This window comes from Pagrus pagrus (genome assembly GCF_965226575.1).
Source record: "Pagrus pagrus genome assembly, chromosome: 14".
Classification (NCBI taxonomy): domain Eukaryota; kingdom Metazoa; phylum Chordata; class Actinopteri; order Spariformes; family Sparidae; genus Pagrus; species Pagrus pagrus.
In genome coordinates, this window is record NC_140198.1 from 26,453,353 (window position 1) to 26,479,095 (window position 25,743).

The window sequence follows — 25,743 nt, forward strand, 5'->3', positions numbered from 1 at the left end:
CACAAAATATTTCAGTCTTTTCCCAGAAAATCTAGTTCATGAGGAAATTTGATCCAAACCTGCCCTCTAGTGGCAGGTTTGGATCAAATTATAGTGAGAATTACTGGGGATGGCTGCCATCATTGAGAGGACTAAACATGCACTGATAAACATTAGCTCTTCATCAATGCATTTTGCTCAGTCAAATCAATGTTCTGCAATTAACACAGAAGAGTTGCGCTTTTCAGTGACTCCCTTTTAATTCAAAGTAAAACAGGAATATAAAATGATCAAAATCAACATTTATAGACAGGAAGATAAAATATGACATGAACATAAACAAAAGAGGAGGAGGAGGGATGCATTTACATTGTGCATTTACACTGTACATTTCATCATTCTTTCCTATTTTTAATCTCAGTTTATTCTCGATTAGGAGGCAGGCAAGTTGAGCTACTGTGCGTCTGTACCAGAACTGACAAAGCTTTAAATCACAGCCACATAACACAACAACTGCAAACAAAACATGTACTGTGTGTACTCCAGAGTTGCTTTGCATTACTGGAATGGTACATTCTTTTTCTCCAACAGATTTCACTGAAGTGTTATTGTATAAATGGAGGTAACTGCCAAATAAAGGACACCGAGTTCAGCAGGAAAAATAATGCAGAATAGTTTCTATACAACTTTGGGACTGTAAGAAAATGATGAACAGGGGAGGTGGGGTTAGAGAAGGAGGAAGGGATTTTACATTTTCTCCAGATTTATATTTGATCTCATCCTATTCTTGTGAAGTTTACTGTAAAAAACAAACAAACTGCAGATGGTTGGTCAGCAGTTAGTTAATTACATTGAAAACAAGCAGTTTGTGTGTGCCATTAATCATAAAAGGTGCTTTTTGCTTCTTTTTTTTCTAGTAGCTAGTATGACCAAGATGTTAGTTTTGACAATTGTAGATGTGTATGTCTTGAGTTAAAGCCTCTTCAAGCAACCGCCAATGTTTTGCTGAAGTTGAAACACTTTTAAAGAGCAATTTGCGCCCCTTTCAATCAATTCTATATGCACTTGTGTCACTTAGTGCCGTGTATATTTTGGACATTCCATCCTCTTCATTTCAACACTGTTCAGCTCTTTTCATTTTAAAAAGAAATATTTTACATACTATATATATTTCGCAAATAATTTTACTGTACATTTTTTTTATATTTTAGATGAACTGTACTGTTCAGTACTATTTTTCTTTTTTTTTCCTACTATGTTTAAATGTTATGCACCAAAATACCAAGGGAAATTCTAGGGATGCACAATACATATCTGACTGATGAATTACCGGCCTGAAATTGGAAATTTATGTTATTGACTATCTATCGGTATCCGTGAAATTCTAGCTGATAAATAGAGCTGACGATATGCAGCCAAATTGCCTTCATTGACCTACAAAGTGCAGAATTTACAAACTCTGATACAGTAGTTAGTTGTTTGCGCCTTGAAAGTTGGTTTGTGATACACCTATAAACAGAGAAGAAAAAGAAGAAGAATATGGAGTTTTAAGTCATCCATCTTTGCTACGCCTTTCTTACCCGCAGATGTGTAGAAAATAAAGGTTATGAACTAATTTTGAAAATACAAAAATGTGAAATTATCAGTTATCTTCAGAAAATTCCTGAATGAAAACCTGTATCTGATTCTGTCTCTACACACAGTAAAGGCCACGCCACCTTTTCACAAGCCAATAGTGATCTTCACTTTATTCTGCACCTCAAAGAACTACAGAAACATTAAATGTACAATATCACAGAGTTAACTGTAACTGTAATTAACTACAATATCATACCTGTTCAGCAAACCCAGCCTGTTCTATCAGTATGTGAAGTTTATCATAAATTTGGCAAATATCAAATCCAATTCTGCTCCTATTTTGCAAATTGGGCTAAGTAAAAATGATTGATCCACGAACATGATAAAGTGTTGTAATTTCCACCCAAATAATTTAAGTACAGTCCCTTAATACAAATCACATTACAGCAGTGATTTCTTCCATCAACTATGTGAGAAAGGAAGAATCTCTTAATAAGAAAAACTCTCTTAACCCTGAAGTCAAGCTACATGAATCCAGATTAAAGTGTCTTGTCAGCTCAAATCAACACATTACTGTAGGCCTGTATATCCTGTATTTTAGCAGTTACCTGAGCAACAGTATGCTGACAGTTTAGCAAAGAACTGATTCTTAAAATTGAGCCAGAGAAAGTACAAAATATAAAAATGTCTAAAACGTTTATGATGCACAGTGATAAATTGTGCGAGTTGCACTGCGTAAGTTTGTCAAGCAAATAGTTGCAGGCTAGGGCAATGTAAGGACAACAGGCCAAGAACTGGGGTTCAGTATCAGTGCTTCACACTTTGTTCTCACAAGTGTGCTCTTTTTTCAGTATGGACAAAAAAGATTTAATAAAAAGAAGTACTGGCACAGGAACTCAGTTATCGACCCTGCCTGTCCAGAAGCAACAAAAAACCTCTTGATAATATACAGAGCTACGGACTCTTCTGTGTCTGAATTTAAATTAATGCTCAATGGGACTGACTGAGTAGCCGGTCTCATACATTCATCTTTTCTTTTACAATACCATTAGGTGAAACCACCTTTACACTAAACCCGTTTTTTAACGTATGAAGTGACACTAGTAGATGAGCACAGTCTGAATGAGAAGAAAGGGCTTAGCAGTACACTGTGGCAACTGTTCTCTAGTATTGCATTCAAACATTTTGGCAATAAATCCTTAGGCACAAAACTAACTAACAAACAGGGCAGTCAGTCCTATTAAAAGGCAGGACTCACAAGCATATATGTAGGAATTAAGACCTGGTATCAACATCCATTCAGAGTGATCCAATCCGAAGTGGACAGCTCCGAGCACTCAGTTCACACCTGCCATTAACTGATCCCACCTCCCTGCTGTTTATACAAATAAACACACAACATCAGTGGGAAAAACAGACACTATGATTTTTACACAAATAAAGAAAGAACCTGACGCATAACATGTACCAAATTAACAAGAAAACCCATTTAGTTAGAATTTGTCAGCAACAGTGTTTAACAGAGTTTATAAAGTCTCTCTGAACCAGACAACTCACAAAATTAAGCAATTTTTTAAGGGAGTCTGGGGACTTTCAAAGTAGACTATATTTATATACTGTATTTGTAAAATTTGGCATGTTTACTGTCAAATAAAATGTTTTTTCATGAAGTTGGTGTAAATGGTGAAGTAATTGAAACGGTGCGTTCAAACAGCTGCTTTAAATGCAGGTAAGATGCACCTTAGTCACGTGCAGCCCAGACCACCTCAAATATGTCCTCAATGTATCGTCACACCAGTCCTCAAAGCAGTCCATATGTCATCTGATCACTTAGGATGGATGTTGATACCAGCTCTGAACAGCCTCTCTGCTGACTTTGTCACTAAACACAGATGTAACACTGTCTATATTAGATTTGAAGTGATGTCTGGGTAAAGTCTGATTTTCACTATACTCCTGAACCCTTCCATGAGTCCAGTGAGATCATAAATAGCACTGAGCGGAAAAAAAGCAGAAGATCATAGTGCAAATAAGAAAGCAGGGCTTCAAACTATCAGAGACTGGAGCAGCGATGGATGTAAAAATCACACAGCGGTCATAAGTGCCACGTTTGTATCAGCAGCAGTGGCAACACCAGATACTGAGCTACAACCAACTGACGCCTAGAACATGTCAAATGCTGGAGGTTTCTTAAAAAAATAAATACTCTACAGTTATGCCTATTTTTGATGAGAGCCTTGGAATGTATGAAAATATTTTAAGCATTGTCTTATACAAATATGTAAATGCATTTCCTTTCAAATACAGCGTGTTTTCAGTCTTATATCGCTGGTTATTATCTAAGAGTGTTTTTTAAAATTAAGTGGCAACATGTTTTAAATTGAAACCAAATGAAAGGAGGGCATGGCAGTGAAATGATGAATGATAAGGAATTAATTACACAATGTGACATTCCTTTGAGTACACATACAGAAATGTACTGCAAGAACTATTATTTACCCACTTTTTAGAAACCAACTGTATGACTACAGTTTCTGCACAGCGCAATCTTCCAGCAGAGTAAAGAAAGGTCATGTTAGAAATACACCCGTGGTGGCTCTTTGCCACATACTGTACATTCATACACACATGTGAATTCAAGATATTGGTCAAACAGTATTTGCAAATTATATTTAAGTGCATCTAATGGGTGAAGTCTGCCACACTGAACTGTACAATAAATGCCAAAAAATTGAGCTAAGCACTTATAAGTTGATTTTGTGCAGTTTCTTTGTTTCAGAGAAATTTGTCTCATCTGTCTTAATGTGGTAAACTCCACCCAGCTGGTACTTCAAGGTGGTTACAACAAACAAACAATTACTTGCAACTACAGCCTGAGCCTGGTCTGACTGCTTGTTCCCTTCACACACACACACACACACACACACACACACACACACACACACACACACACGTCAAAGCCTCACACACACACACACACACACACACACACACACACACACACACACACACACACACACACACACACACACACACACACACACATCCTGAAGAATACTGCAGCGCATTCTATCTTGATGAAAACATGTGATATTCACAATCAGAATTTGCAGACAATTGCTGAGCTGTGTGTCACTCACACACTCACTACACCAGGGTAAAATATGAGCTGGGCTTTAGCTGTCGTCTTCTGCGTTGCTCTGGCTCTGGGTCCTCTCTGGATTGTAGGAGCCTTCGAAACGCTGGGAAGCGATGGCTGCTTGGTGAGACATACTCTTCCTCACTATGTCACCTTTCCTCCACAGGGTGACCTCCTGCAACAATACAATAGTAATGATATACAGGATGGGATTGTGCCACTGGTTATCTCTCATATTTACTCTGCATGGAACTGTGATGGATTTGATACAGATATCAAACTCTCTGATTTCTGAATGATGGAGCTTGTTTGGCAAAATTACACCCACGAGAGCTGCTGAATAAAAATAATTCCTGGTCTTGTGACATTTGCTTCAGCAGGACATGTAAATGTAAAATGTAACAAAAGAAAATCTCTGACTGTCAATAGATGACAGTATTTTACATATTTAGTCTATGTGCAGATGACCGTCATGCCCACCTGTATATGAATGAACGGTATTAAAGTTAATAGGGAGCAAGGCTGCAGCTAATTATTATTTTCATTGTCGATTATCATGTTGATGAATTTTTTTTTTTGTTATTCTATTGTTTTCTCGATTAATCGATTAGTTGTTTGGTCAATAAAATGGTGAAAAATGTCAATCAATGTTTCTCAAAGCCCAAGATGACATCCTTAAATGTCTTGTTTTGTCCTCAACCAAAAGATATTCACTGTTTAGATTTCCTTTCATAGAGTAGTACATTTTAGAAGCCGGAATCAGAGATTTTTGACGTTTTTTTCTTTAAAAAATGACTCAAACAGCTGTAACAGTGACAATTCTTGTGGAGTCAACGAAAGAACCACAGATAAACTTCCAAGCCAACATGAAGCCTTGTGCAGTATGTGTACCTGCTGTTTGAAGTAGCGTCGCTCCTCCTCATCGATGAGGACCAGGTTGAGGTAGTACCGCACCGAGAACTTCTTGTTAATGTCCCTCATGGTGGGAGTCATCTCATAGCCTGCTAGAAACAGTCTGATGGGGATGGACTCTCCTGCAGCACAACAAGTCAGAAGCAGATTTAGTGTGCAACAGACAGAAACTCACAATAGAAACACAGTTCATTAACCTTTAAAACAAGGTAAAAACCTCATCATTACCTCTGACTGGGGCACCGTCCATTATCTCATACTTTGCGACTGTGTCGTTCTCATGGTAGACGTTTGGCCCTGTGCCAGTCGTCTCCCGCTTGATGATGTCGATCTCCATGTGTTTGATTTTAATTCTCACCAGCAGAAAGTAAATCTTCCCAACAATCACATCTTTTAGGTGATACCTGCAAACAAACGGGATGATCCGTCAAAACCAAACACCCACCCACTATCTCTTGAGTTATTGTAGTGAATTATTGTACAGAGAAAATCATACTTGGACTTATTGTACTCAAACTCTATGTGTAGACAGTCCTCGATGCCCACTTCCATCTTGATGGAGGAGTTGAGCTCAGGGTAGCTGCTGAGTGTGTGAACCACGATGTCCAGCTCTTTGCTGATGTCATTCAGTCTTCGGGCTACTGTCGCCCTCAGAAAGTAGCTAAAATAATTTTTTTTTAAAAAGAAAGATCACATGTCTATGAAACAAGACTCCAACACTGCAACACTATAATCAGTGAGAGGCTCTGTTAGGCTGTACTGCTCGATACACAGCTAGCAGAAGTTGCTAGATGGATGAAAAATGGGAAGACACACTAGATACTCTCAGATTCTTACCACTAGTGGGGCAAAGAAAGTTTGGCCAGAGGAAAATCTATGTTGTTATGAAAAAGGTTTATCTCTGCTTGTCAGGCTCTGCTCTACAGAGTAAGACTTTTCTCACATTTCTTGAGTCTGAGTTGGATTTCGCCAGGGTTAGTATTGAGTCTTACAGCTAGCTGCGCAGTTACAAATAGAGCTGCAACAATTAGTTGACTATTTTGATAATCGATTAATCTTCAGTCATTTTTAGGAGCAAAGATGTCAAACATTTGCTGGATCCAGATTTTTAAATATGAGGATTTGCTGCTTTTCGTTGCCATTTATGACAGTAGATGAAGGGTCCTTGGGACAGAAGAAGGAATTTGGAGACACAATTACAATTTTTGGACACATTGTACACAAAATGCTAAATCGATTAATCGATAAAAGATACAGTTGCATCCAGAGTTACAAATCATGTTGGAGGAATGCTTTACCATTTTGGGAAGTACTGTTATTGACTTTCTTGCCAAGAGTTAGACTCATTCCACCCTTATGTCTCTGTGTTAAATATGACACTAAAGCGAGGAGAGCATTAGCTTAGCCTAGCATTTAGACAGGAAACGAATGAATGAATTCTGTCATCCTGTATCTACCCTCTGTAGTTTTGCAGATGGAATAGATCTACTTACTTTCAGGAAAAGTAAGGTTTGTTCTAGTTATGTGCAGTGGAATTGTGTTTGCTATTGCCTGTTGTTGGTGACTTTTTTAAGTCCACCTGTTTTGGGAATGTGAACCTGTTGGACTCTCCACTAATCAGCACCTGATTATTTAGCAGGCAGCACCTGATGGCAATCAAGCACAGAGCAGATGAGATGAAGCAACATGTGGAACACGGTTAGTTCCTTTTTGTTTCTAATTTAATTTAATGAGATAAATAATACATTTTAATCCTTGTATTTTAGGTTTACCCTGCACCAACCAGAGGTTTATTTTTTAATTCAGTCTTTACTGCTTGATGTACGATTTCATGATTTGAAGTGTGACTACATCTTCTAATGAAGTCACAGTGGTTTTACTTAAACAACAACTCAGAAAGCACATGGAAGAGCTTACCGTAATTTGACGTTCTGACCGGTGTAGGACTCGTAGGGTTTCTCCACATGTGTGAACTCAAAGTCAAACGTCTGTGACTGTGTGAGCTCCCCTGGCCGAGCCAAGTCTTTCACAAGAGACACAAACTCGTGGTGGTTTCCTCTGTCGTAGTACAGCTCTGGAAAACACAGACTAATGGCATCAGACTTCTGCAGTGGAGCAGTTTTTATATCACTTTTATAAGATTTGTGTATCGTCTAAAGCCAAATCCTTTTAAAGTGTTTAACCTGAAGCACCACGAGGCTAATGATCTAATGACTGGGCCATCACAGTTCATTTACTTCAGCCCTTAACAATCTGACATAGAGCAGCCTTTGTGTACACCATATTTGTCGCTTCAGTTTGTTTTTAACATGTTTTTAAAATGCCACCTTTAAGGCTGCCATTTTGCCTTTCAGCCCCTCGTCCAAAGTATCTCTTCTTCTTTACTTGTAGACAAACTATGCTGAACTGAAAAAGGGGAAAGGGAGGGGTGCTGCAGTAATGTAAAATGTGCATTTATGCTTTACAGGTCTGGAAAGGACAAAATAAGAGGAACTTGCCTGTTGCTGCAAACTCAGCTTAACTAGGCAGATGGCATTTTAATAGATTACAAAATACATTAAAATAAAAAAGTTTGTAGTCTTGAAAGACTTAAAATAACATGTAGCTGGACTGAATGAGGGGTTATGTTTTCCCAATCAAGTGGGCCCTGAGGCTGGCTTTACACAGTGCAACCTTTATGCAGTTAGGTTCAGACTTAAAATGATTTTTTTCATCAGTTGTTTTCTACAACTCCCAACACAACTTCAGATTCACCACGTAAAGCAAACCGAAGACACACTCCCTAATTTTGTTGAGTCCTTAGACTATACCAAAATCAGGGTGTGTTATTTAATGCATTCTAGCTTGAATAAAAGATGAATTTACTTATTTTAATTTGTCAAAAGATAAGGAAAAGGACAGCACACCCATTTGACCATTAAATATTGCCACATGGGCCAGTTGCCCTTCGTCAGTGTGTATTGCCCGTGTAATGTAGTTCATTCGACTTAATCTTCATTATTTTAAATAAAATGTAATTCTGCACCTGACCTTAATGACAACACCAGACTTTGAATAGGTGAATTGATTCCCCTTAATTATAGAAAAGCAGTGTACACAGTTATGACAAGGAAAAATAAAATTGCCACTAGGGAAAAACTGAGAAGGCCACTTCTCAAATCTGACTTACCTAAACAATCATGTAAGTACCGTCCTTTTATAAAAAAATATCTGGGCGGAGTTTGAAATGAACTGAAGGTTTGAGGGTCACCATTTATTACGTGCCAGTGTCTACTCACTACTTGTTTGACTGACTTGGATATTGGACTGTATAGGTGGAAACAAATGTAAGACCAAAAACAACCTTACCTGTGTTTATTGATTGTGAAATTGCCAGAATACACTCTGAAGAGGAGCGGCTTGCTTGCCCAAAACATCTGCGTAGCAATACTAATATCAAATGGAGTGCTGTCCCAGTCTTTATTTTTGATTATTCACTAGATAAAGGACTCAGCACCCAGTACTTAGATCTAATCATGAGATGAGCTCCTTGTGTCTTATTTTTTATGATTTTACATGGGAAATACAACAATATAGAAATATTAAAAATTCAGGAACATTTTGCATATTGTCATCAAAATGCATTTAAGTATCAAAAGTGAAAAGACACTGTTTGAAGCTAGAAATGTGGCAGGGTCCGCCACATATAAACAAAGTAAAACTGAATAAATTGTGTTGTCCTTTAAGGTTAGTTTGTTTATTCAGTCATGAAAACAAAGACGGTCTGTTTCGTTAGTTTGTTTAGGCATCAATCAAAGAATGACGATATTTCTTTTCTGATTTTTTTTTTTTACTGTTTATTTTTTTAAACTACATAGTGCACCTTTAACTTAATTATAACTAAATAACCACTTATAACTATATTTATCAGATAAATGTAGTGGAGTTAAATATTTAAAATATTATGAAAATGTAAATACAAAGTACCTCAAACTGCACTTGAGTAGGCAATTGTACTAAGTTTTTGTGGGAATCGTCCAGCAAACACGTATTGGGTTTACACAATCATTTCTGATGTTCAAGATGATTTAGCTAATGGCTAACAGCACAACAGCAACTTTTATTTGAAACCTACTACTAACTGCCTTGTGTAACATTAACCCAGGACTTTTAAATGCAAACTACTTCTTGTGAAAGTCAGTGTTGTGATCTGACAGAACAGCTCAACATTTTAAAAAACACGGGTCAAAGGTCAATGACACAGTTAGCCAATGGCTGATGTGTCAGCTGATGTTAGCTACATCTGTCACGAGACCTGCTACTTCAACTGACACTTCAAACTGACACTTGTTACGACAGTACAGTAGTCTATTGTTGGCCGGCGACACGTTAACTATTAGGATAAATGTAATAAACTCCAGCCTGTGACTGTTCAGTAGTGCAGGGAGCGCCTGTAGCTAGCTCTCTAATATCTCCTGTCATACTTTGGCCACTTCTGTGAGCGGGCTCAGTGTGAAACGCAGGCCCGCCAGCCGCTCACCTATCTGGCCGATGAACTCAATCTTGATGCCGTTGTGCTCCAGTCTCTTTCCCGGGTACTTGAGCGTAACATTGACTTTCCCCGACACCGTCTCCCCGTCGTAGAAGAGAAAATACTTGTCCTTCCTGCCGTCTTCGCTTTTATGCTCAGCTTTCTTTCTCGTTTCGGCGTCATTCAGAACTATATCGATGTCCGCACTTTGACCAAAACCAAAGAAGCTCATGGCTGCTCGACAGTCAGACTCTGTCCCTGGATCCTGCGGTGAAAGACGCCCCCTGTTCTATAAAACAACACACAGTAGTTTGTTCTCGTTTTGCTGTGAGGTGTCCAGTGCAAACAGCTTCCCAGATTATTGAATACTTCGAGTTACAACCGGTTGACTGCGCATGCGTTGACAGTCATGTGAAGGAAAGCAGTTTTTAATCAAGCGAGTTGGTTTCTCTTTCATTTCCTTTTAAACTTTTGATACTACCTATACTCTCAATGCCGAACTGACACAAGCAAATGGCTGAAGTGACAATTAAAAATACAGCTATCTGTTCTCCGCTCAGTGTGTCTGCACTTTTCTGGCGCAGTATCAACAGGCGGAAGGAACAACGATCCCTCGCCTGTGAGGCTTTGCTGCCCGGAGTACAGCCTGTCAGGTACACCTCATTAGCCTATCTGGTCATGCGGAAACTCTCTGCTGCAGTGGTTCCCATCCTTTTTGGCTCGTGGCTTCTTGAAATAAAGCAATGTCCACCAGTGACCGTCACATCACAGGTTATGGCGTTAATGTGAAGTTCAACCAAAGAGTGATTTTTCTCTCTCAGATTCTTTCAAATGAAGGAGTTTTAAGGTGCCTGTAGAGGTGTTGTTCAGCATCTCATAGGCATTCCTCACAGGCAGGCAGCCACTAGCAGGACATGCAGTTGAGAGGGCCCTTTAGTTGTCTGAGTTGCTCATACATGTTGAGAGAGCAACAGAGTGAATCAAAGTAATTATTGTGATTATGTTAGCATGCTGATGTTAGCATGGCTATAGATTCTGTCTGCAGTCGTCTGCGCAAATTTTGTACACATTTTATAAAATGGTTGTGAAATGGTTAATTCATAGTGTTAGTCACTGGGGGTCACATTCATGTTGGGGATACATAGGCCTGTTTGTGGTTGAAATAAAGGAGAAACCATGTATATTATATATAAAGAGGCTTAAAATAAACATTACAAGACATATTGTGATCCTAAATTATATTTTAGGCCCCATTTGGCCATGATTTGGAGTCAAACTGTCACCACAGTCAGACAGCTAACCTGATGGTGGTGACGGTGGTGAAAAAACACACAATTTTTACGTGAAACTCATACAGGAGCCATCTCATTTTCTTTGTGTTTGCTTGCTGCCTCTGGCTTCTTTTTATAATGCACACATTTATGTCATAATTTAAAATAATCCTTTCTATACAGAAGAGATGATGTTGACATGTCATGGTTGTGACAGACACAGCAATAATATGTAAAAATTGGGGGAAAAATACCAAACTTATAGCAGCTTTTTTTGATCTTGTTCGTTTAACAAATATGGAGGGTGGAAAGGAGGTCCTTGGAAATATAGTTGACCACGTGGGTGCCTGATTTTATTACTTTTTCAGAAATATCTGACGGTGTTGACAAACACTTGAGACACATTTGACTAACCACAAAATAATAATAAATATTATTAAAAATGTGTTGCATTTAGTTTCATCTTTCATCTGTAATATGTATAATACATTTAAGATGATTTTTCACAGTTTTTCATCAACTTGAAATGTTATTCTCTTGTTTTGGGACAACTGGTTTTCTGGGTACTGGGCTGACATACAATCATAAATTATAACCAAACACATGTAAAAATGTTACACTTCTGCAAAAGACCCTCATATGATCAACCGTGATTATTTTAAACAAGACAATGTTATTCATTTTTAATGGAATTAGCACTTTTCTTGGTGGGACATGTTTTTGCTGAAGTCTCAAGAATGGTGCCACAACCTGGATTATATGGCAGATTCTGTGTTTGTCTTTTGTTTTCTCCATATGAAAAGGAGGATTCCTTGGAGAAAACATTAGGATTGCCTGTGATACTGAACGGGTCTGGTCTTTAAATAAACATCAGTTAAAGCAAGTAGAGCAACAAACAACAAACAAGTGTATGTAAATACGTATAAAGACAGAATGTTGATGAATGCTGTTATAACTTATTTAAGGAAGCACACATTATGTTCATCAGATTTTGTACATTTCTTTTAATGTAACTGATATGCATTATGTTGTTACTAATTGCATAATAACAATTAGTAGCAAAATTTTGCCCTATCATTCTTTTGGGGAATTTTTCTAATTTCCTTCTGCTAATCCTTCAGCATACGTTCAGCTAGAGAAACCGTTCAGCTATCAAAATGTTCAAATTTTTAAGCTCTTTCAGTCTTGTACTTTTCAGCTTTCTGACTTCTCAGCTTTTTCAAATATTCAGCTTTTTCCCCAAAAAAATTTGAATGGAAGTGCATTCAAACCCCCCCCCCCGACTTTCAACCTCTGATCCTCCTTCATAGTTTAACCTACAGACAACATCATTCCAACTTTGAAGAAGTTACAGGACTTTGAACTATTCAGCATGTATTCAGCTTTTTAAACTCTTTTACAGTTTTGAAATGATCACAGTTTTAGTTTGAAGGTTTTTTAGCTTGTCTTCAGATTTTACAATGGGTTTGTATTGCAGAATGGTCAGAGCAGCAGAGTGGGTCACATGACCCCTAGAGTGGAGAGCAGCTGGAAAAAGTCCTCTTCAGCTTGATTTACATCCCACATCTTTTACTTCACATAGACAATATATACATAGAAACATAGGTGATGGTCTTATTTCAGATGTAAGACTTACACTTTTGGCTGTAGAAGCCCTCGAGCGACAAGCACTCCATCAACTCGCAGTTTGGACTGTTTTTATATTTGAATAAAAACACAGTTTCATTAAAATCTTCAGATTTTCTGTAAAGGTGTCATCATAAGAAGACCCATGAAGGTTACTGTAACAAAAGAAACATTCAAGATGAACACACGGTCAAAGTGGCTCCACCTGATGGTTGATGAACAACCTGAATCAAACAATCAAGTGTGCCCGATTCCTGTAAACACATTACTAACGAGCACCAAAGACTGATCATTAAAGTTTGAGATCATTTTAAAAAGGAAACATATAGGTCATGTATTGAACCTGAATTTTAAGTTCTCAAGATAATGCAGGACCCGTCAAAGCCATCATAATTTCACCAGATATTTATCAAATAGATGCTCTCAAGATGTCAAAGTGGCACAATGTAGTTTTGTAGAGGGAATTAAACACAGAATGTTAATATTTACAACACTGATGAGGTCATAATACAAACTCATATACTTATTTTTTCCATAACTGAATAAACGAGCAGTTCTCAGAGGAAAATAAGGTCCACAAAACACTGTTTGAAGCTAGTAAGGTGGCAGGGTCCGCCACATGTAAACAAAGTAAAACAGTATGAAATTGTGTCCTTTAAGGTCAGTTTGTTTATTCAGTTTATTCAGTTAATGAAAACAAAGAGGGTTTGTTTATTTAGTTTGTTTAGGAATTAATAAATCAGTCAATGCAGATCTTTCTCTTCTGATTAAAATGTCTTCCCTAAATCTACATAGTGCACCTTTAATATGCGGTATAAAGTAGAGTGTTTGCTGCAGGGAGCCTGTGGCTCTCAGGGTCTGGGGCCCTACAGCAGCCTGCTTTGTCTGGTTTGCATTTCAGCCTTGAACGTTCCCATCAAAGCATCTTAACTATGAAGTGACAGTAACAGTTTGTAAGCTAAGAAGCCACTCATCACTGACTGTCTTATATTTGACTAACGTAGGCTGCTACATGTCAAGTCCAGTTTTGGGACGGACTGTTGAGGCCAGCTGCATTTCTGCCTATGTCACGTGACGATCACGTCTCGTGCGCCTCAAGTCCAGATGTCCACAGAAAGTGCCCTGATCTGCTGTAACATTTGTTCAGTAGCCTACAATATTAGAAATATTCAACTAATTATATATATTATGATATTATTAAATATCATATAATATGATTGAAATGTTAGAAAACGTGAACAAGCTATTTTATGCTAGCCATAGCTAATATATGTGAAGTGCACAGTCATTTAACCACAATCTTCAGTCAGTTCTCTTATATTCAACAGACAATTAATAAGCTGATGATTGTTTCAAAGGAAGCACAGAGGTTTTACTTTTAACCTGATATTTCTCTCAAGATGAAGCCCCCATTCGTAGTTTAAGTCATAAATTATTAAGTGTTAATTTGAATTAATTTGAAAAGTGTAAATGTAGCTTAAATAAAGTAATAAGCCCTGTTGAGTCCATTCCTAAACTGTGTGTTTGTCATTCCAGATGTGTGATGTGCTGTCTCACCTCCGTGACCACAGCTACTGCAGGACAGAGCCCAGCAGGAGCCAGAGGAGCACCGACACCAACCAGGTAATACACCTGTGTTTTGCTGTCTGGGATGAGCTGCAGTAAAAGTTGTAATTTTGACAGTTTAATATATTTTAAATGTGTAGAACTGTAATTTTCCATACCATTAATACATGAAGGCTACGTATTATGAAATATTGGTGTGGGATTGAAGGAAAATCAATATTTACAAGCACATGTGGCAGAAAACAGTCGTGTCGTGTTTGTGATGCAGGGACAACCATTACATAACAAGTAAGAGGATGCCACATGCTAGAAACTTTGTCAAAGAGATCTTCTTGAGTTACCAAAGAACTTTTGACACTGAGACTGTCTTTTATTACTGAATCTCCAAACGAGTGCATTACAAAATAATGTCTGTTTTGACTTGTACCACTTTCTTGAACAACAATGTTTTAAAAATGAAATTGTCGACCTAGAATTGATTTGAACTTTATTATGTAATTAAGGTGTGGGAGCTGTTTATTATTATTCGTTGTCGGCTCACACCTGGCATTGTCATGTGTCTCGAGGGACCACTTGCTCTACATGCAAATAATCACGAACATCACTGGAACAAATGGACAATTTTTACACCAAGGAAGAATGTATGTTGTTAGCCGAATTTACAAGAAGTCCAAAATGGGGTGCTATAGATGTGTCGTGACACAACGGACTCTTTTTACATGGAAGGAAACAACTTTCTATTTGCAAGAAGGCATGAATGATGTAGAATTTACCATTGCCGTTTCGCAAAGTTTGTTAAGTTTCTCCTCACGCATCAACTCTTAAAATCACGCAATTTGTAAAGGGAGTCTGGTGATATTGGACCTGTTTTACTCTTGCACAGTATATTCCTACGTTGCATTTATGGCCTTTTGAATTCAAGTTCGTCTCAAGTTTGATTTGGATTGAGGACAAATGTTAGAAAGTTCTCGTATAGCAGTGCATTCAACATCCCTACCTCTGGATGTATGAGGTTTGGAGCACCCCCTGCTGGAGAGATGGTGGGAGGCAGTTAATCTCTGTGTCCCATGCTGGGACAAAACAGAGTCCTACAGCCCTGAAGACTGAAGTCTCTGTGGAAGTGTGGAGAGAGATGCTTTAATTTCTTCTTACTTTATAGATAAGTTACACACAGAGTCAAACACACACACACACACACTAGGGCTGTCAACGAATATTCTAAATTTGAATATATATTCGAATATAAAAAAAAAACGGAAATTTGATTGTGAAAATTAATATTCGACTGTGGAAAAAAAACACATCAGCGGCTGCTTTGCGAGTGGGCGCACTGCATGACGGGTCAGGGACAGGTCACTTGCACAGCGTCACTCACTGCTGAAAGTGAGACGCAACAAAAAACGTGGCAGATGCAGATGGCAGAGAGAAAAACGAAATGGCAGAAAGTTCAGAGCCCAACTCGGCAGCAGAGAGAGTGGTTTGGACTCCAAGAAACCTAAAAAGCCCCGTTTGGAAATACTCTTTTTTGGTCAGTAGATGGCAAAAATGCAGAGCCTCGAGGTAAAGTTGTATGCAAGCTGTGTAAGTACAAGTAGTTATGTCTCGTTGTATTAGTTTTTCCTCCTGTTATTGACATAATGCGCAAATATAGATATTCGAATGGTTCGAATCTATGTGTTTTTTTTAGAGGGAATATTCGAACGTCATTTTGGAGCAATTTTGACAGCCCTGGCACACACAGACACACACACACAGACACACACACACACAAACCCCAAAAAACTTCCTCCTTTATAGATAAGTTGAGATCTTTAATTTCTCTTTTGTTTACAGATAAGTTTGATGTCTTCAAGTTATTCTTAAATTGTAGATAGGTTCTTATGTAGATAAGTTCAGTCCATCATTTCTTATTGGCATGTACATATGTTATGTAAGCCTTTAAAATATTTAATACTTTCTCCACTTCTTTGAAAGACGTGAAAAGTAGTGAAGGTAAGTAATGGTAAGTATTCACACTCACTCACTTTCCAACTCTTTCCATCAAACTTTCATTTCCTCCAAAAGTTTCTTAAAAATAAAAACCAAAAACATTTACAAATGAATCCTTTAAAGGAAATAAAACATCAATGAATTTCCTTTTACCAATGTGAACAAGAAATTGCCTGGGTCAGTATCAAGTTTTTATACATTTAAAATCAAATTTAAATTAAAAAATAATTCTGTGTAATGAGGCCAAATTAGAATGACTTTAAAGACAGAGGTAATGGTCTTTAGGAGGGTCTACTGACAGGGTCCCATTCAAGCTGGTTTTTCCTACAGTTCTTATGTCTGACTGTGATAAATATCTGAAGTATTTTCTCATGTTCCTTTTAGAGTTAATATATTAAGAGAGAGTTACAGTTTTTTTGGATTGCATAAACACTAAAATCAAAAGTCGTACACAATTATAAAAACCTTACACTCAAGGAGCAAAACTCCGGACCAGATCAGCACAACTATAAGCAAAATGTCAGCTTCACACTTTTTGCAAATGACTGCACACAGTAAATTGCAAAACACTAAACACACTTGTATACATTAGACACAGATGCATATCATGATGTCACTTTCATGCAAATTCCAAAGCACTGACTTTCAAATGACCACACTCATTATCTAATTGGTTAAACACAACACTCAGGTGCACCAACACATGATTGCTTAATTGTAGACACACTAATCAGGTTCAAGTAAGACCAGGAAGAGTAAGAACGAGAGGAGGAATTCAAAGAGAAGGAGAAGGAGGTGAAGGCAGAGGCCATGCCAGAGGTCAAGGCCGAGGTGGAGGTAGAGGAAGAGGAAGAGGACGAGGACGAGGCAGAGGAAGACCGGAAGCAGGAATACATGCCCTAAGAAGGAGAGGACCAAATTTATCAAATGAAATTCGGGCAACATTAGTTGACCATGTGGTGAACCACGGACTGACGCTGAGGGAGGCTGGACTGAGAGTTCAGCCAAATCGTAGCAGATATACAGTGGCATCTGTGATCAGGACATTTCGACAAGAAAACAGGTAAAAACAAATCTTTCTACAACAGTAATCAACTGCTTAGTATGTACCATATCAGCACTGTTCATACTGGTTCCTGTGAGATCCTATGTATTTCTGTCCACATAGGATTCAGGGGCGAGAGCGACAAGGAGGGAGGGGTCCTATTTTCACACAAGAACAAGAAAGAGCAATCATAAACATGGTTCTGGCCAATAATGCAATAACTCTCAGAGAAATTGGCGACGATGGCATTTTCAACAATGTTCATCAGGTCTCTCTCTCAACACTGGCACGCATCCTGAAAAAAAATCAACTTCAAATGAAACAACTGTATCGAGTGCCTTTTGAGCGGAATTCGGAGAGGATCAAACAACTGCGGCATGCATATGTGGAGGTATGTATTGTTCACTTTAGCACTGTGATGTTACACACTGCAAGCTAAATTTACTGTGTATTAGATCCATTCTAAACTACACAATCTTGTCTTTCACTGTATTACAGAGAGTTTTACAGATGGATGCTGAAGAAATCCCACACGAGTTTATCTACATCGATGAGGCAGGGTTTAACCTCACAAAATCAAGAAGGAGAGGCAGAAACATCATTGGCCACAGGGCTATAATCAACATCCCAGGACAGCGTGGGGGTAACATCACCCTCAGCGCTGCCATTACACAGAATGGGGTCCTCCTCCATCATGCCAATATGGGCCCTTATAACACAGCTCACATTCTGACATTTCTGGACCAACTGCACAACATCCTCACAGTGAACCAAATACAACAGATGCAATACATTGTCATCTGGGACAATGTATCATTCCACCGCTCTGCACAGGTCCACAACTGGTTTCAGCACAATCCTCAATTTTCTGTGCTATACCTTCCACCATACTCTCCATTTCTCAATCCAATCGAGGAGTTCTTCTCAACGTGGCGGTGGAAGGTGTATGATCTGCAGCCCCTGGCTCAAGTGCCCCTCATTGAGGCCATGGAGGAGGCCTGTGACCAAATTGACGCCATAGCCTTTCAAGGATGGATTCGACATGCACGGCGGTTCTTCCCTCGTTGTCTTGCGAATGAAGATATCGCCTGTGATGTCGACGAAATTCTCTGGCCTGATCCAGCTCGGCGAAGAGATAATCCCTAATATTTTCCCTGCTGGATTTTCTTTTTTTTTTGTCAGTTCCCCCCCCCGCCATATTTTTTATAGTATCCTTTTTTTTTTTTTTTTTTTGATTGGGTGTGTATTTATTTATTTATTTATTTTTTTGTTGTTATGCACATTACTGTTGTAGCATGGACATCTTTTGTTGAAATTTTGACTGATTTAGATAAATAAATTTATATTTTCATCACTCTTCAGCATTGGTCTTGTGTTGTATTTGGTCAATTTTTAGTATTGTATATTTGCACTTTCTCTGTGTACTTCACTTACATTACTCAAATAACTGAGGAGTAGAATTGCTAAAAGTGTTTTAGGTTAAGCGCAGCAGTGTGTAACTGGTTCAGACAGAATTAAGTCATATGAAACGTGTGTGTTTTCATATGATAACAAAATATCATTTTTTATAAAGTAGTGTATAGTTTTTACAAGAGTGTTTCATTTTGCAAAGGATGTGAGGTGTTCTGCTAATTGTGTGTATGGTTGTGCTAATTGTGTGCAGTGTTTTGAAAAACCGGGCCCTCTATTCAAAATCGTGCTTAAGCAATTGAAAAAAACTGTAAACATGCAATAGAAGCTGCTGCTTGAGAGCATGTAACACTGACTTCAGCCACTGGAGGTCAGCAGTTTGAAAGGAAAAAATGATTATGAATAAAGCATCATAATGATAAGACATAAAATTGTCATGTGAACAATAGGAAACATATTTGGATGGGACATTGTCAGAGGGTAAGGGTTAGGGTGGGTTAGACCATCCTAAAGACCTTTACTTCTGTTATAAAGAATTTAACAGAGAAACTTGTAAAACAACAACATCAGCAGCAGTTGTGTCAGAATCAGAAGGGATACAATTATCCCAAGCTCAAAGATGTGTTTGTATGGACTAAATCAGTTTTATCAACAAAAATGATTTGTCTTTATTTCTAACTTTTGACTCAACCAGCGCTCAAACATTATTCAGTCAAATCATTTTGATCAGGAAAAATAACCTCAGCTTTTTCTTTGGGCTTCTTTTTAATTTTGTCCATTTTGTTTTCTGTCTTGTGGTGAACTTGTCATCATGACTTTGTAAAAGAAGGAAAGCGCTTTAAGAGGGTCTGTAGACAAATGTTCCATTCAAATACTGCTTTACTTTTGTATACAGGTCAGTTTTGAATGATTTAACAGTCCTTTGGAATTATTCAAAATGATCTATATTTCAGTTGTATCTCAGTATATTAACTGGTGTGTAATTGAATATGTAGACTGTTGAACTACATTGCTAACAGGAAACATATTTGGATGGGACATTGTCAGAGGGTTAGGGTTAGGGGGGTCAGAGCCTCTTAAAGACCTTTACTTCTGTTATAAAGTTAGTTAAATATAGATCAACTCATTACAACATCACACAAAGTTCAGATGGTCCATATTATTGTGTTCATCAGCAACAGTAGTAGTATTATTTGCAGCAGCTTCAATAAAACTGTGGTTGTTGAAAATCAATCAGCAGCATCTAAAAAGCTTCAACATATATTAACAATCTAATAATAATCTCATTAACATCTAAAGAACAAAGTCACCAAAGATAATATAAAATTATATTAGAATCAAAAGTGACAAAATTACCAGCAGCTCAAAAACAATTGATCTACTGTATTTGAGTTTTTTTTACAAATTTAATCTGACTAAATAATTTTGATTAGTAAATAAATTAATAAATAATTCAAGTTTCTCTTTTTTCCAATTATTGACTTTGTAATAGAAGGAAACAGCTTTAAGAGGGTCTGTAGACAATGTTCCATTCAAATACCTTTTTTACACGTCAAGGACGTTCGACAAATACTCTTTCAATATTTCTAATTAATACCTGTGACAAAATATATTAAATTATGGACTAAATTTCCAGTAATTAAGTGTTTAACAGGTTGTTAACAAGTGTCCTGATATATCATGACATTGCTATATGAACAACAGGAAACGTGTATTTGGATGGGACATTGTCAGAAGGTTAGGGTCAGGGAGGTCAGACCCTCTTAAAGACCTTTACTTCTGTTATAGAGAGCAGCTAACCTTGTTATAACACAACACAGAAAGTTCATATTAAAGTTTTAAATTTTGACATTAGCAGCCGTTTTATCAGAGTCAGAAGTGATAAAATTACAAACACCTTTAGAGATGTGTTTTTAAAACAAACGTATTTTTACCAAGTGCTGTTGATCAAAAAAATGTATTCTCGATTCTTTTTTTTTTATGTTTTACTTTGTAGAAGAGGGAAAGAGCTTTAAGAGGGTCTGTAGACAATGCTCCATTCAAATCCTGTTTTTCTGTAGTTACACACCACAGACTTTAGGAAACATGAAAAACATGTGTCTGCCAGTGTTTCTATTTCAGACCAAAATAATTTGCTAATGGAGACTAGATATTTTGAATTATGAACTAAATTTCCAGTATTAAAGTGTTTAACAAGTTGTTAACCACGTTTTAAATTTGTAACTAAGTTGTTGTTCTATCATCACATTGCTATCCAAACAATAGGAAACATATATTTGGATGGAACATAGTCAGAGGGTTAGGGTTAGGGAGGTAAAGACCTTTCCTCCTGCTATAAAGAGTTTAACACAGACAAAATCATTGTTTTCATTTTATTAATACTGTGGTTTTTGCATATGAAACAGCAGCACTATAACACATTTTGTCAAAGTAAACTATGAACCATATTAACAATTTAAAAATAATCTCATAAAGATCACAAAAAAACAATTGTGTACTGAATTTTAACATCAGCGGCCCATATGTCCCAATCATAATTGAAAGAATTACTAACACCCTGTGTGTGTTTTTTGTAGAAGCTTCAATAAAACTGTGGTTGTTGTGTACAGTATGCAACAGCAGCACACAAACAGCTCTAAAATAACCTCAAAGATCGTACAATGTCACCAAATCATATGAAGAGTTTTGAATTTTAACTTCAGCAGCCGTTCTAACTTTGTAGAAGAAGGAAAGATCTTTAAGAGGGTCTGTAGACAATGCTCCATTCAAATACCTTTTTTGCTGCATTGCACACACCACAGTCTTTAGAAGACTTGAAAAATACTCTCAGTTATTTTAATTAATAGCAACATTTGCCTGTGTCCTTCCATATAATGATTTATGGTCAAAAATGACAACTTGTAAAACAACTTGTAACTTAGTGTCTTGTTCTATCATGACATTGCTATGTGAACAAAAGGAAACATGTATTTGGATGGGACATTGTCAGAGGGTTAGGGTCAGGGAGGTCAGACCCTCTTAAAGACCTTCCTTCTATTATAAACAGATACACTTGTTGGCAGCCAAATGCCAAGAAGTCCACAAGTAGATCCAGCTGCAGCTGCAGCAGGAACGTGAAGGACGTCGAACTTCCAAATATGGTTTTTGCAGGTTTCATGGGCTGAGAATGTTCTACATTGAGACTTCTTAAAACAAGTTGTAACGTCTTCTGGATGCAGTCTGATGAGGTGTATGATCTTCTGTTTTGTACTGTTTCCTGTTTTTCAGGCACATTCGTGATGAATGGCTCATCATCCACTGGCAATGGGAAAGGAGTCAATCATAAAATGTAAGCGTATTCATCATGTATTTAGTTAATAGACGTTAATTTTGTGTAAAATTGGGATAACACATTCATGATAAAGAGGCACAGCTTCCCCAGACCAATATGACAGCCATGTTGAAGCATCACTAACAGCAGCAACACTGCAGCAAGCACAGCCTATTTCATGTTCATTGACTATGACTATGTGAGCTGACAGTTATTATAACTAGATGAAGTTACAAGTGTAAATTCCACATTTCCAGTTAAAAAGCTGTTTCACATCTCAGCTTGCAGTAAATGGTGAGTTCTTCTGTGACTCTCATTTTATACTAAACAAGTAAATGGAAGTGATGATTTCCACAGCTGAACTTTCTAAAGAGAAACTCAACAGGTACAATCGATGCAATGATGGTGTTACTGTAAAGCACTTTGTTTAGAGATAGAGGCACTAATTGACATGGAGGTTACAGTTCAGCTTGATGCTCCTCTAGGACTTTGACTAATGTCTTTAATTTTTCCAGTTCTTGTTGAGTGTCCTCTATTACTTCATCTGTCTCCTCATTTTGCTCATTGTTCTTCTCCATTAAACCATCGATGTTCTCCAGGAATCCCTCCAGTGGTGGAAAGTCGGGTGATGTCTTCTTTACTGATGCTACCATTGGATCTATCATACTGATATAATTACTCATGTGTTCTGACAGGGTGGCTCTTTTTGCCTAATGGAGAAAAAAACAACCATCATGCCACCACCTCAGTTTGCTGTGTTGTCACATAATGTTGTGTCCATCACTAAATTTACTCCCACAAAGGAACATGTTGACCTGACCGACTCACCTTCAAACTGCCCAGTTTTGTTGTTCTTTCTGAAGGTATTCCTCTGGTTTTCCTGCAAATCCAGAGGAGTGAGAATGGACATGCAGTAACATTTGGTGACATGCCAGACACTCCTCTGCGTCTGCACCAAGCTGCTATTGCCATCGCTGTTCTACATAAACAAATGATAAAGCTTGAATGCAACCTAACCTGCAACTTATTACGTTTGAATATTTAAAGGTCTATGTCAGAAAAATCTAGGCTGTTACATAGAGTCTTTCCAAACCTTCAGAGAGAAAGAAACACCAGAGAGAGTTACGTTTGATCAATTATCTTTTACTTGCAGCAAGGGGAGAATCATACACAGTTACAGGTTGTAAGGCTGTTTCTGCAGATCTCCACAGAATTATGTTAATCACAGTCTTTTATAATTCTGGATACAAAAGTCACACCCAGTGCCAGATGACAAGTTGTCATAGTACATGCCCTTACAGACTTTTCACAATCTTGCTTCTGTAAGTACATGCAAATTACACATTCAGCAAACAAGACAGTCTCACAAGTTGTCTGTCACATTGGGTCAAGCAGGGTCAAATATAGACAAGAGTTTAACAAGTATTTCTCCATCAGTCTAGAGTATAAACTATCTCATACTGAGTTTCTTATCTTACATGCTCGGTGAATGGAAGGAGAGCTTCTGCGCAGAGATGAAGGAAAAATGGATAAATTACATACAATGCTTTAAATACTTCTGGTGTCACCTCCCCCACGGCACAACTCGCTGTGTTTTTTGATTGTTGATAAGAATGTGATGCATGTTATGCATGTCATGAGACACTGCCAACTGTCTTTACCCTGATAGTTCTCCTGTTTCATCTGTGAAACCCCACCCCAATATTACAACATTGCTAAGTCTAGAAACAGTAATTCTTTTAAATCTGAATTAGATGGAAGTTCAGGGTTAAGTCAGTTTAGTTCAGTATAGAGCTATTATTTGTAAGTGTATAAAATATGTATTCTGGTTAACAACCGAAGACTTTGTTGGTGTGAATCAAAGTGGGAGAAGTAGCTTGTTAGATTGTTGTTGATTTCACGTTAATTATTCTTGGAGGGAATTTGAAAAACACATGTTTTTGTATTATAGTCATGTCATTTCAAAAGATTTTAAAAAGCAGATGTAGGCTAAATCATGGCGTCTGACTGGCTGTCCTGAGATTACAAGTGGTTAATTAAATGTTAAATGTTGTGAATTTAGCAGCACGAGTAAAGATGGTCAGAGAAGCTAATTTAGCAGCCTGGCATCGTCTCTACAGAGAAAATATTTGTGTTAGAACTCTGGGCTTCATATTTTACAATTGCAAAGAAAGAAGGCACCAGACAGCAACAGTTCACATGTATGACATTTATTTGGGTTACCCACACATGCTGAATTTCATGCAACATAGTTTTATCATCTACTAATAGCACAGGCATGTTTTCCCTATATTTGTACAGCATATCTGCTCAATAGCCCTGAAAACCATAAAAATAAACCAGCAAAAGAAAACAAAAACATGATTCTCTTTAGTAATCCACCTTAATATTTTGAATTAGAAATAAAATTGTGTTTATTTTATTTAATCCTGCGTTAGCATTGTTTCCATTACCATAACTGTAATGGTTGCACATCAGTACATTTGCAAATGTGTTCAATAAAAGTAGTACAACACCTCTCACATCCCTGTCAATAGTGCGTCCATCTCTAACTTCCTACTTTATGTCAAACATGATTTCAAAGCCAGTTCATAGAAAGATTCAAATGAAGCTGAAGGATAAAAAAGAGAAACTTAACAGATACAAAAGCTGCAATATCAGAGGCAGAAGCACTGACTGACATGGGATTTACAGTTCAGCCTGGTGCTCCTCAAGGAAGTTGACAAATTTCTTCTGTCTTTCCAATTCCTGTTCAATGTTCTTTATTTGTGCTCTCATCTCCACATCCTTCTCATCTACAGTATTCTTGGCTCTCTCTACGAAGCCCTTGACGCCCTGCACAAATCCCTGCAGATGTGGAGGGTCATCATGAAATTCTTCTTCATGTGTCTCCATGAATGCTTCCAGGGAATTCATAACACTCAGGGATTGCCCCGCGAGATGTATAGCGGTGGCCATTTCTGGCTCGTACTTTGCCTAATGGAAGAAACATAAAACATATACCATGTATGCACTGCAGTACATAAAGTCACATAGTATTCCAACACTCCAAAGTCACTCTGATGTAATTTATGTGAGCAACATGAACTGTGTGACTGACTTACCTTCACCACGTCCAGTTCATTTTGTACGTTCTGAAGTTTTTCCTTGAGCTCTTTCTGCAAATCCAGAATGAGAATCAACATGAAGTTACATTTGATAACATAAGTATCACAGCAGCTCGTCAACAGCTAATGTAGCACATGCAACTTAAGATAAAAAAAAATAAGTTTGTGTATTTACCAGCTGGTCTTTATGAATCAGTGAACTTGAGAGGCAAACCAGACACAGCAGAGTGAAGATGGAGAACAGACCTTTGGGTCTGACACCAGCCACTCCTCTGCTTCTGGACAAAGCTGCGGCTGCCAT

The 25,743-nt window shown here is 37.7% G+C and overlaps 2 protein-coding genes and 1 long non-coding RNA gene across 3 annotated transcripts; 1 reads left to right on the forward strand and 2 right to left on the reverse strand.

Annotated features, from left to right (window-relative positions):
- Nucleotides 1–261: 261 nt before the first annotated feature.
- vps26bl (vacuolar protein sorting 26 homolog B, like) lies at nt 262–10,632 on the reverse strand. Its single transcript, XM_084372704.1, has 6 exons — nt 10,128–10,632; nt 7,526–7,682; nt 6,105–6,269; nt 5,837–6,012; nt 5,588–5,730; nt 262–4,871 (listed from the first exon to the last, which is right to left on the reverse strand). Exons 1-6 carry the CDS (start codon nt 10,348–10,350, stop codon nt 4,734–4,736), a joined length of 1,002 nt encoding a protein of 333 aa, XP_084228830.1. The 5' UTR covers nt 10,351–10,632; the 3' UTR covers nt 262–4,733.
- Nucleotides 7,266–25,213, forward strand: LOC311268824. The gene is made up of 4 exons (XR_014624021.1): nt 7,266–7,306; nt 14,552–14,638; nt 22,293–22,353; nt 25,137–25,213. It is a non-coding gene; the product is annotated as an uncharacterized lncRNA (long non-coding RNA).
- Nucleotides 24,564–25,743, reverse strand: LOC311268823 (uncharacterized protein; the record flags this gene model as incomplete). Its single annotated transcript, XM_084372705.1, has 3 exons — nt 24,564–25,311; nt 25,440–25,493; nt 25,618–25,743. The coding sequence occupies 3 exons, from the start codon at nt 25,741–25,743 to the stop codon at nt 25,024–25,026; spliced, it is 468 nt and encodes a 155-aa protein (XP_084228831.1). The 3' UTR covers nt 24,564–25,023.